General features: G+C 47.7%; 1 protein-coding gene across 1 annotated transcript in view; it reads left to right on the top strand.

The window, feature by feature from the left end:
- Igf2r (insulin like growth factor 2 receptor) overlaps positions 1-12,434 on the top strand; it is an 83,222-nt gene that overhangs the window by 32,617 nt on the left and 38,171 nt on the right. Inside the window, exons 7-13 of the mRNA XM_090337874.1 lie at positions 1,350-1,455; positions 2,260-2,422; positions 2,569-2,731; positions 3,547-3,650; positions 8,271-8,435; positions 11,026-11,166; positions 12,038-12,181. Of these exons, the coding sequence (XP_090194000.1) occupies positions 1,350-1,455; positions 2,260-2,422; positions 2,569-2,731; positions 3,547-3,650; positions 8,271-8,435; positions 11,026-11,166; positions 12,038-12,181 (986 nt within the window). The remainder of the gene's footprint in view (positions 1-1,349; positions 1,456-2,259; positions 2,423-2,568; positions 2,732-3,546; positions 3,651-8,270; positions 8,436-11,025; positions 11,167-12,037; positions 12,182-12,434) is intronic.

Raw genomic sequence — 12,434 nt, 5'->3', positions numbered from 1 at the left:
GTGCTTCTCATAGTCCTCATTCCCATGTGCTCAGTCATGTCCTCCTTAGGAGAGCAGGAGATAGGACTGGAAATTGGCTGGCTGCCTGGTGACTTTACCCTTAGGTTCAGGGCACAGCAAGCATTCCAGTTCCCAGTGGAGAGTGATGGTTCCTTGGACAGTTTTGTGCCTCCTCTGGTGAGAAGAGGTTTCTTCTGTGATGTGTAGGTGATCACATCCTGAATGGAGATGTGCGTGCGGTCTTCCTCGGCCTCCTGGTCTGGGCCTCGCACAGGCCTGACTTTGCCTGGCTGTGTTCTGGAGTTGTCAGCGTGTTGGGGAGGTGGGAGGACCAATGTGCAGTGCAAATTGCTGTTTTGTCTGCAGAGAGCACTGTACCACGGGCTAAACTTAAAATGCTGGGATTTTCTCTATTTGCGTCTGTAGTAATTCGCTCAGGCTGACAGGACAATACTGCACACTGTGGGGCTTAAACACCAGAACTTCGTTTCCTTGCCATTGGGACACAGACGTCTGAGACAAGGTGTCCGCTGGGTGGTTTCTCCTGTGGCCTGTCTCTTGTCTTCTTTTGTGTCCTCCCATGGTCTTCCCTGTGTGTGTTCTCATGTCCTCTTCTTAGAAAGACACCAGAATTGTTGGGTTCAAGTCCACTTATCTGACCTCATTTTTACTTATTACCTCCTTAAAGTCCCTGTCTCCCCGTGGACTTGCTGCAGCATGTCGAGCATGCGGGCGTGTCTGGAGGGACAGGCCAATGACTCAGATCTGGGCAGTCGGCCAAGGCTCTAGAGAAGTGTGGGCCCGGAGCAGCCGCGTGTGTGCTTGGCAGGGCAAAGAGGCAGGTCACCTGTTTTTAGCACTCGTGTTGTGGTGCCTGGATGCTGGACACTTGCTGGCAGGGCCTCGCTCGAGGAGAGCTTACCTGGGGCTGCTAGGCTGGCAACTTGCAGCCTACGAACGAGCCTTTTGGCTTGCACAGAATTGCAGCCTTGTGGAGTCTGCCTCTCCAGTGCACTGCCACGATTTAGCTGCTTTATTTCTTGCCTTGTGCCCTTGGCCTGGCTCAGTTGTGCTCTCTTGGCTTTGTTGTCATTTATAAAAGTGTTCTTCAGAAAGCTCTTTTAAGTATTTTCAGCTTATACCCTGGTCACTTTATTTGACTTTTAATAATAGGTTGCTTTTAATTTTTTGTTTTCTGAAATGGAAATGGAAGCCACGTTATACTGTTACTTCTACGGTTTGTTTCTTTTGTCCTCTTCTGCCTCCCCATATGCTACATGGTCAGGATAGGATGCTCGTCGGAGCGTTCTCTGTGTGTTTGTGACCCTCTCTGTGTGCCGCTCCTGCAGGCTTGTCCTGAGTTATGTGAAGGAAGGGCCGGGGCAGCCAGACTTCTGTGATGGCCACAGCCCTGCGGTCACCATCACCTTTGTGTGCCCGTCGGAGCGGAGGGAGGTAAGTGCTTTCCTTAGGGAGGTGGCAAAGCTGGAGACTTAGCCCGGGTCACCCTCAAAACACCAGTGTGTTTCAGGCAGGCCTGTGGGTGCAGGGAGTGGTGGCGGTCCAGAGGGGCTGAGATCTGGTGGGAAGATGAGGCGAGCCTCCTGGAGAACTCGGGACTCACTGGGAGTTGCTTGCTTTGCACTGGGTAGAGTGTGTGTGTGTGTGTGCGTGCGTGCGTACGCGCGCGTGTGTGGTGTGTGTGTGCGTGCACACGCGCGCGCGCATTTGTATTTGTACTCAGGACAGTCTTGAACTCACAGTCATCTTGCCTTAACTCCCCAATGCTGGGATTATGTGACTCTCCTGGAGGTTGAAGAGAGAGTCGGGGAGGGTCCAGGTTCAGGAGAGGACCACAGTGGCTCCCTCAGGCTGCCTGTCAGGTCATGATTCTCTACGACCCTCACCTCAGGGTAGCTGCACTGGCTGAAGCTTGTGTTGCTCTGTAGAGGAGGTGAAAGTAAGTGGAGTTGTTCTCGGTCAATTGGAAAAAAAATAAAGTTAAAATAGGATAGCCACTTTAAATAGAATAGAAGCTAAAAGAAAAGGGAACAGTAAGTTTTTTTTCATATTTTTTATTGTAATTAATAGAAGGGTAGTAAGTTGTTTTTGTAAGTTATTTAATCAGTGTGTCAAGTGCGATTCAAATAGCAGGAACAGAAAAATCCAGTCAGTTTGTCTGCAAGCTTCCCCAAACATTGGACACCTGCATTTAAAATGTCCTTTAGAACTCATCACCTTTTGCCTTGCTGCTGGTAGGGCACCATTCCCAAACTCACTGCCAAGTCCAATTGCCGCTATGAGGTCGAGTGGATCACCGAGTACGCCTGCCATCGAGACTACCTGGAGAGCGAAACCTGCCTTCTGAGCAGCGAGCAGCACGACATCAATATGGACCTCAGGCCCCTTGCCCAGCAGAGAGGTGTGTGCCCGCTGCCCTGCCTTGCCCCTGGTGGAGGAGGCAGGACCTCACGGGGCTCCCAGACCCCAGGCAGGTTTGCCTTGAGGGCGCAGGGCAATGTGCGCCTGTCTGTGTAAACCAGCTCTTCCTGTGTCTCGCATCTCTAGGGTACTATGCTGCCGATGGAAAAGAATATATGTTTTATATGAGCGTGTGCGGAAACACTGCCATGCAGGTCTGCAGTAACAAAGAGGCTGCAGTTTGCCAAGTGAAGAAGGCCGATTCCACTCAAGTCAAAATATCAGGAAGACACCAGAACCAGACCCTCCGGTGTGTAAACGCTGCCCCATGATTGTCACGTGTGTTGGTTGTGCACCATTTCTCCTTCCACTTCCCGACACAGGGAATTCAGGGCCAGCATTCCTTCCTATGTGACAGGCTGACATTTATCCCTAACTGGTTGGACGTATTTCCTGTCTTTATAACAATGTGTCTGTGAGAGCCATTCATTTTGTAAGTCTATTGTTTGTAGGGAATTATATTGTAGGAAAGTTAGTTTACAGCTGACATACTCTTGTATTCTTCCCCCATTGGCCTGTTTACGTTTTTATTTAGTTGCTGGGACTGGGACTTAAAGTCAGGGCTTGCCACTCATGCTTATTTTTTTTTAGGCTGGTGCTTTATGATCTTGCATTTTAATGCTTATGTTTACTAGGAATTGTTACTTTTGAGAACTTGAAACCCTGTTAGCTACATATATGAGCCGAAAATAGTTCTTCAGTGCAGTTCTTGTGACCTAACTTGTTCATTCACCGTCACAGAGAGTAGTGTGAAGATTCAGTGTCATCCAGGGTCCGTTAGGAAGGAGGTGCTTTGGACAGCTGTCAGAAGGACTGTCCCACTCTTGGGCATTTATTTACTTTGCCCTCAGGCTGACCATGCTCTGCCAGCACTCCGGCAGCCCATTTTACAGTGTAGGGATGACCGTGCTGGACATGTGAGCCGTGCCTTCTTACAGTCCTTGTCCAGCTGCCTTGAGAGCTGTCCATACGCAGAAGGGTTCATGAAGCAGTTTGTAAAACATGAAGTTTCTGTTTTGGTTCAACCAACAACCCAACAACGTTTGTATGTGCACACAAATCTAGGTACTCAGACGGAGACCTCACCTTGATATATTCTGGAGGCGATGAATGCAGCTCTGGCTTTCAGCGGATGAGTGTCATAAACTTTGAGTGCAATAAGACAGCAGGTGAGTGTGTGGTGGCTCTGAACCCCGATTCTTCATGTTGAGGTGTGTGTGCGCATGCACGTGTACATGCATCTTCTTGAGAGTAGAATGCAGAGTGGAGCAGTCTGATGTCCTCCTTTGGATCTGGTGGTCTCTAGTTCCTTCACTGAGTTTTTCTGTTGGAGTAAGGTCCTGCTAGCCCTCACCCCGCCCACAGCACATCTTGTTTCCGTTCTCCTCTACTGTGTGTTTGTCTTGGGAACAGGCCCAGCCCTGCTTGCTGGGAGAGTTTCTGCCTTGAATTCTGCTGTATAACTCCAGCCAGGCAGATCTGGCAGAGGCAAATCTGCCTCTCCAGTGTACTTCCTCCATGCCACGATTTCGCTCGCTCGCTTGCTCCTTCCTTCCTTCCTTCCTTCCTTCCTTCCTTCCTTCCTTCCTTCCTTCCTTCCTACCTTCCCCCCTTCCCCCCTCCCCCCTTTCTCTTTCATTGTACAAAGTAGACATGTTTATACGGCTCTTGGTGCTGGTGGCTTTAGGTTCCATGTAGTGTGGTACCTGTGTCCCAGTGAGCGTCCGATGTGCACTGTTGATTTTCAAGCTAACCTCTTTGCAAAGTAATGGTTCTGTGGCCATATTTGGACTTGAGGATTATAAGACGTCCTGGGAAACATTTACTGAAGACATGGTGACTAGAAGTGGTCTGAGACACCAAGGTACTTGCTTGAAGATTTTGTAGACTCATGGCCACTGTAGAGAGGTGACAGCATTCCATCAGCACCGGAGACCTGCCCTGTTCCTCCTCTTCTCCCCCCCCCCCCCCCCCCCTTCCCCTCCCTTTTTCCCGTCCACTTCAGCAAGACGCTCTTTCCTCTTGGAACTTTCAACCTTGTCTGTGTTCTGCATGGCTCATGTGGCTGTTCCTCTCCTGAGGGTTTCTCTGGCGCCTCTTTGTTTGTTTTGTGTGTTTCTGCTGCTGGACTTGGACTGTTTGGCTCTTTCCTCCATGACTTACTATGATCTGGGAGAGGCCGTGTGACCACCAAGCACAGAATGGGCTGAGGTAGCTCGGCCAGAGTGGCACTTGGGCAGGACACCTGGTGGGCCGTGACCTTGCGGGCTCTGGTTGGCATTGCGGGTCTGCTGGCACTGCACAGTCCTCAGGAGAATCATGGGTCGGCTGCCCTCTGCCTTTGGATCGGATTAACTGGCTCTTATCACTCTTATCTACATTTTTTTTAGTACCTGTTGGCTAAGGCCCTGGAAGTTCTTAGGGGCTCTGGAGGCAGATGGTTCTCCAGGCATTTACTGGCTATAAACAGATGGGAGATGGGGCAGATCCCACACTTAAGGTTTGAAACAGATGCCAAAGACTCTTTAGTTTTCCTTTTCATTACCGAAGTTTCTAGTTGTACAATGGCATTTATATGACCACCTCTCTAAAGGGCATTGTTTTGTTTACTTGCTTCCTGTACACCATGTGTTAACTATGGACCATGCCGTTCCTCCAGCCCATTGTTTTCTGTGATCTTGGCACTCTTGCTGGACCTGACAAGAAATGAATGTTTTACCATGCTGTTCTCATTGTGGTTCGAATAGAGTCTTACCCAGAGAAATGTTCCTCTCAGGCAGGAGTTGATAATAGCAAATTAATCCTTACCCCTTCCTGCTCTGTTATTCAGCATTCTAAACCTCTGAACGTACCAGGTACTATAATAATATTTTACTATTTTCTTCAAGTTTAAATCGAGTACTTCCAGATAGAAGGTTTTTTTTTTTGATAGTTTGTATTTATGGTATAATTGTAATAGTTTATTAAATGTGAATGGAATCCTGGCTATGTGCTAAACGTAATTTATACTGTTGAAGTAGGATTTCCAGAATTCCTTATGCACATGAATCTCAGGCTCATACATTGCTAAGATTCAAAGGTACATTATTTTGACCTTGATAGTTTTTGCTCTTTGTTTCAGTGACCAGTCATGTAGTTTGCTGAAAAGTACAGCCTTATTTTCATGGTCCTGTCAAATAAGAACACTTGATAAATTTTGGGGAAAGGAAACTATGAGGATAGGCTAATACAAGAGACCACTCGCAGTTCTTGGCGTGGTCCGTGCCTGGTGTGGTCTGCTGGGGACAGGGTAGGTGGGCACTCTGCTCCATATGGCATTCAAGGACTCATGCCTTTTCTGTTGTACTGCTGTCCACCAAAGTCTGTCCTGAATAGGAACACCATTGTCTTTTTCTAAAAATGGGGTCAGAATTGAATCATTTGACCTTAGAGGCTGAGGAGGAAGTGGAATTTCATCGTGTACTTGGAAGGAAATGAGGTGTTTGGTAAAAAGCAGCATGGTTTTTGCCACAGAGGAATGGAGGAATGAGTGCTACCTCTGTTCCTTAGCAGAGCACTCTGTTCACTGGAAAAGTCCCCTTCTCTTGCTAGTCATGGCAGCTGGAACATAGGAGGCCACATACATGTGTTCTGTAATAAAATGGAGTCTGGGAGCCAGCCTTTGGGGCAGTGCATGAGACAGAGATGGTAAAAAGTGCCCACTAGTCATGTTGATGAATGGACAAGACCCATAGGTTCCAGGAAGACCATGCTTAAAAACAAATGTTGGTGAGAGTGGTGGCATTCCATGCTGCTCAGCTTTCTTGAAGCATAGAAAGATGGCCTATGTCCCTGCAGATGGTTTCTTTCAGGTACAAAACCAGGTAAACTGGAGGAATTCTGGAACTATTTTTTTTCTTTTAAATATTTTTTTAATAAAGAATTTAACATTGATTTTTACATCGTATTTCAAATGTCATGTTTAACAAACAAGAAGGGAATCTCTATATACAATCACTGGTACTTAGATTTTAAAACATAATTAAAAATTAAGCTCTGGAACTATTTCTACAGATTTTTTTTTTTTGGTCAGTCCTGGGCCTTGAACTCAGGACCTGAGCACTGTCCTTTGGCTGTCTAAAGGTTAGAGCTCTACCACTTGAGCCACAGCACCATTTCTGTTTTTTCTATGTATATGTGGTACTGAGGAATTGAACCCAGGTCTTCGTGCATGCTAGGCAAGCACTCTACCACTAGGCCACACTTCCAGCCCTTCTGGAGCTAGAGCTGTTTCTGGCTTCAGAACAGTTATACATGAGCTTATCTGGTAGAGAAACCCTGTGAATGCTTAGATCATAGAAATTAAGGTTTTCCATATTGTAATCTAGCTAGCTGGCTTAAGCTATGAATCCCATATTGGATTCAACCCCAGGGAAACTGAGGGAAAGTTGGAAAAAGGCCAGTGAGTTAACACAGCTACTGAGCGAGTACTGTGCAGAGATCCTACCTAGAGAGCAGTGGCTACTTAGCCATGCACTTTGCTCAGGAAAGAAAGCGAGAGTCATACTTTTCTTAAGACTGAAGGTATGAAATACAAAACCAAACCGACTAGCCAAAACAGGAAACACCTTTAAAAAAGAGAGAAAAAACTCTCTCCTTCCTCCCCTCCCCCCTCTCCCGGAGTATGGGAAAGTCTTGCCTTGTGGTTATGAGCTTGGGTCTTGGGCCAGACTATAAGGGTTTGATTCTGGCTCCCCCTCCTTTCTAGCCAGGAAAACACTGGTGAGTCACTTAACCACTCAATCCATATGGCAAGGCTAAAGTCGCCCTATGCCATTGGGCTTTGAGGATAATATGCTAATAGGTGTAAGTTTTATCATCTGTCTCCAGTGCAGCTGGCCTTGACATGGTTGAAATGTATCACTTAGTCACTGCCAGAAAAGCTATAGAACTCAGGATTGAGCAGAAGTTATAACTTTGCCCTCGGAACACAACTTTCTCCTCTCCTTAGAACATGAGATACTTAGGACATCAAACTTCAAGGAGGAAAACAGGCAAAGATGAGGAAACAGTTGAGGGTAGGAAAATGGGGAGTCCTGGGCCAGGGGCCCATCTCTGAGGCAAGGGTGGGGTGGGTTTTGAGAAGCTGCAAACCTGGCTTTGGGGAGGCCCATGGGGAGAAGGGCGGCTGCCCGCCTGGCCAGCAAGTGGGGACTCTGTGGATGGTACTAGAGGAGCAGCTGTTGATCCCAGTGACATTACAGCCACGGGTACTGATAGGTCACAGCGACAGCGGTAGCACCCAGACGTGCATGTGGCCTGGCAGGTTTGGTATAGCACCCTAGCACACTTCAGCTGGAGGTCTTTTTGTCCCTGTTGAAGACTTGAGCCCCGGGAAACTTGGTTTTACTCATGATCGTATCATTAGTCCAGCTCTCTGGGAACTGGACTTCTGTCTTGCTCAGAGTCATCAGCGAACCCCTCGCAGGCTGGAGCAGCAAAGGTTGCTGTCGGCCACGTGCTCCTTGTTCTTTCTCCATCTCCCTGGAGCACTATAAACAGCTTTCTGTGAGGTCTGCGTGGTGCCGCTGTACCAAGATGAAAGGGACCTAGGCTTGCAGGCCAGGGTTATGTGTGCGTGTTTGGAGCTTAGCGATAGACACCCTAATCCCCCATCCTAGTCTCTCAAATCTCCAGGCATGAATGTTCACGGGTCATAAGGCATTGGTCCCGGTGTCTGTTTCTTTCCTCCTCAGCCCTTCTGTTGGGTTGAGTCACACAGAAGCTTCTTTTCCTCTCCTGTTGTTCAGGTAACGAAGGGAGAGGAGAACCTGTATTCACGGGCGAGGTAGACTGCACCTACTTCTTCACATGGGACACGACGTTCGCCTGTGTCAAGGAAAAGGAAGACCTCCTCTGCGGCGCCAGTGACGGGAAGAAGCGCTACGACCTGTCTGTGCTCTCCCGCCACTCCGGTACTGTCTTACACCCTTGCTGGGGCCCCTCGCCCTTGCTCATAGGACAGCTGCCCCTGAGTAGTTTGGAGATGACTGCCACTAGTGTAGATGCCATCTAATTGTGTCATGGCCTTTTTTTCCCTGTTCTCTTATGACAGTGCACATGGAAGGAAGTACATACTGAACTGAGAGCTGTATTTGAGACCGCATTGTCGTTTTCTGGTTGAGTTACCATGACCCATCTAAGAACTTAGTGACAACTCCTGGACTCATTGTGTATCATTTCTCGTAGTTTTTGTTTAGAAACTTGATTTAGAAAACTTGCTCCGGCAGCCTTCTGGAGGACAGTATTTCTGTTTGGAAGCTGGCGGGGATGGCTCTCAGTGCATGTCTTTTGGCGTCACCCTTTTGCCTGATGTCTCACTGTCCCTTTCCTGCCTCTGGAATATGGAGCCAGTATGACACCTGCTCCCTGCGAGGGAGGGTTGTACGTGCACAACTTACGCTCAGCCTGCACTCCTGACGACCCTGCCAAGCTTGCTGAGTGCTTGTTTCATGGCAGGGAGATTGGCTGAGGACTGCTGGCATTATCTTTTCAGCAGCTGTGCACTGGCTCTGCACTGGGCTGGAGAGCTTTTCTAAGAGACAAGAGAATGGGAGATGAGTCAGTCATCAGGAGTTCTGGCGGTCTGTCCTCGCACACCCGTCTTCTCTGGAAAAAAGTACAGAGTTAGAGCGATTCCTCTTTGGTAGTGGGATCAAGAACCTTCCCTGAACATAGGGCACAGCTGCTCTACTGTAATGCCACGTTAGTGAATTGTCTCCACAGTACATGATTCTCATGCTCAAGTAATTGAACACCTGTATCCATGGGTGAATTCTGTGCCTGTACACTCACAATGATACTCAACTGCAGAGTGGAAAGAGCTCAAATCTCAGATCAGAGCCCTGGCGTATTCTGAAGACTTGGCCACTGCCAGTTCTCTGGGCCTGAGTGTCTTACAGGAAACCGAATGTATGGGAGATCCTTGCAGTTAGCATTAAAAAAAGAGTGTATTTATTTATTGAGGTCTGGGAGATGAATCCAGGGCCTCAGGAATACCAGGCACGTGCACACTCCATTATTGAACTACACCTCTAGCTCATTCTGTGCAAGACCCAACTTAGAGTCTGTGAGGGGTGCAGCGATACATTTATCCACTTAGCACACCCTTCTCAAGGAATCTGGAAGATTTTTCTTTTTTTTTTTTTTCTTTTTTTTTTGCCAGTCCTGGGCTTGAGCTCAGGGCCTGAGCACTGTCCTTGGACTTTCTCAAGGCTAGAGCTCTACCACTTGAGCCTCAGCACCATTTCCGGCTTTTGTCTATGTATGTGGTACCAAGGAATCGAACCCGGGTCTTCGTGCATGCTAGGCAAGCACTTTAACCACTAGGCCAAACTCCCGGCCAAAATTTTTCTTTTTAACTTGGACCTTGATAACCCAAAAAATACACTGTGAAGCAGGTAAGAGGTAGAGTCCTTTTCTGCTGCTTAAAAGCTCAGTTTTGGGACTTTACAGCCCATACCTACTCCAGCCAGATGTTGTTAGCCCTGAGGGAAAGCTGTTGGTGCCACATTGCCCTGAGGGACTTCATGGGAGTGGTTGTGTAGTTCTCCCAAAAGCACTGGTCAGCACTGGCCAGCTGTGGGTTTTTGCTTTCTAAATGCTCTGCCTGCAAAAGTGATCAAATAAGAATGTTCCTTCAGCCAGGCCCGGTGGCTCCCACCTGTAATCCTAGCTACTCAGGAGGCTGAGATCTGAGGATTGAGTTTCAGAGCTAGCCTAGGCATGGAAGTTCTTGAGATGCTTTTCTCCAATTAACCACCAAAAAACCGGAAGTGGCGCTGTGGCTCAAAGGGTAGGGCGGTAGCCTTGAGCTGAAGAGCTCAAGGGACTGGAGCTCAAGGGACAGTGCCCAGGCCCAGACAGCGTTCACGTCCCACAACAAATACCAGAAACTTCCTTTAGATCTGTGTCTTACTTCACTCATGTACTTCCAGCCTGGCCACACACACCTGTTTGTGGGAAGGCATTCATATTTTTATACTTCCTTGTTGTGCCTGCATGTCTTTAGCCTACAGTATGTATTCTGCTGATGCTGATCAGTATCTGTTCTCTGGTGGGCTTTGGCCCTTTGCCACACATGCCCTGCTTATTACCTTGTGTGGCTCCAAGCATGTGAAGACAGGGATTGGCTTTCTGATTTCATACTGTGGGGCTTGGGCCACATAGTAAGCCTGTTCTTAAGATGTTTCAGTAGGGGAAGGAGAAGTGGGAGAGAAATGGGGAGGAGGTAACAGTGTTGGACAAAATGTGCTCATTACCTTACTTATGTGCCTGTAACTCTATATATCACCTTTACAATAAAAAAATCGAAGAAAAAGATGTTTCAGTACAGGGCTGGCTCCTCTCGTCCTCAGTGAAGAAGCTGGGACTCTGTCTCTTTGTCTTTAGCCCTTCCAGGTTTCAGAAATGAGGATGCCAGGATTTCCTGATCGAGTCACCACTTACAGTGTGACCCACAGGGAAAGAAATCATTGTTAAAGAAGCTTTTATTTCTGCCTACAGAACCAGAGCAGAACTGGGAGGCTGTGGACGGGAGCCAGAGAGAAGCAGAAAAGAAGTACTTTTTCATTAATGTCTGTCATCGAGTGCTGCAGCAGGGCAAGGCCCGAAGCTGTCCTGAAGAAGCTGCAGTGTGCGCAGTGGGTGAGTGGTACCTGGAGGAAGATGGGAGTGACCCTGCCCCTCAGGCAGGGCGAGGTAGAGTCTGCTTTCCCCATGGAGTGACTTACGGAGCCCTCCTATGGTTCTCAGCCTTGTATTTTTGGATTCCCACAAATTGTCTGTGGCTGCTAGGTGATCCTGTGATGCTAAGGTTGATCAGAGCCATTTTGATGTTGGCTGAAGCCATAACTGGGAACAGAACCGTGCTAAAAGACACTGGGCCAGTTGCCAGTGCTTGTGTAAAGTTAGTTTTTAGCAAAACCCGTGTCACTGTTGTGTTCCTATAGCTGTCACATAGAGGCGGCTCATTCTGATGAGAGAGGTTTAGTGGCTCTATTGTTCATCGCCCTGAAGATAGCCGGTGGTGAGAGCAGTAAAAATCTATTAGAAACATTGAGAAAGAATTATGAGGCTTTGATGGGTTTGAGAAATGACCTTTGTTTTTGGAACCAGTGGTATATCTTCAAAAGCAGGTGCAGGTACGGCATGTGTTAAGAACTTGAGCAGATTTTTGAAACAACTGAGTCAAGAATTCAGTGGCCATCAGTGTGGATTGGCAGACAGGTTTAGTGAGTTTCTGCTTCATCAAGAACAAAACCTAACTTTTGTGTGCTCTCCTAAGGCTGTTATAAGGCCTAGAAAAAGGAATAGTGTTGCTTACACAGGGCACCTCAAATGTCCTTGGAGTTCTAATGTCATTGTTACTGCTCAGCTTTGTCACTCAAGAAAGAAGCAGATGTGATGTACCTGCTGAGTTTTGCCTAATTTTTAGTTCTTTGTCCATGTCCTGATGACCTTTTCACTGTGACCTCCATCTCTACCCTTCTCCCTCCCCCTTTGTTTCCATATCCAGATGAGTCTGGAAGCAAAAACCTAGGAAAATTTGTCTCTCCTCCAACAAAAGAGAAAGGAAACATTCGGCTCTCTTATTCAGATGGTGATGAGTGTGCTGCTGGCAAAAAAATAACAACCAACATCACGCTTGTGTGCAAGCCAGGTAAATGTTATAACGGTAGAACACAGTGTGATGGTGAGACTGCTGCTGCTGCTTCCTATTTCCGGGCTTCTCATGCATCCACACAGAGATGATTGCATGGGGCGGGGTGCACAGCACTTCATGCTCTAGGGTCCTTGGTGACCAGAGGCAGGTCAGTTGGACTTTTGCCCACAAATGGAAAAATCATTTGGAATCAGCAGGGAGTTAGACTTTCTTAAGCCAGTCACATATCTTGTGCACAGTGGCCTGTTCT

Source organism: Megascapheus bottae, chromosome 8 (assembly GCF_031878675.1).
Source record: "Megascapheus bottae isolate mThoBot1 chromosome 8, mThoBot2.hap1, whole genome shotgun sequence".
Lineage (NCBI taxonomy): Eukaryota > Metazoa > Chordata > Mammalia > Rodentia > Geomyidae > Megascapheus > Megascapheus bottae.
The sequence above is the reverse complement of the archived record's forward strand: the minus strand, read 5'-3'. Positions and strand labels throughout refer to the sequence as shown.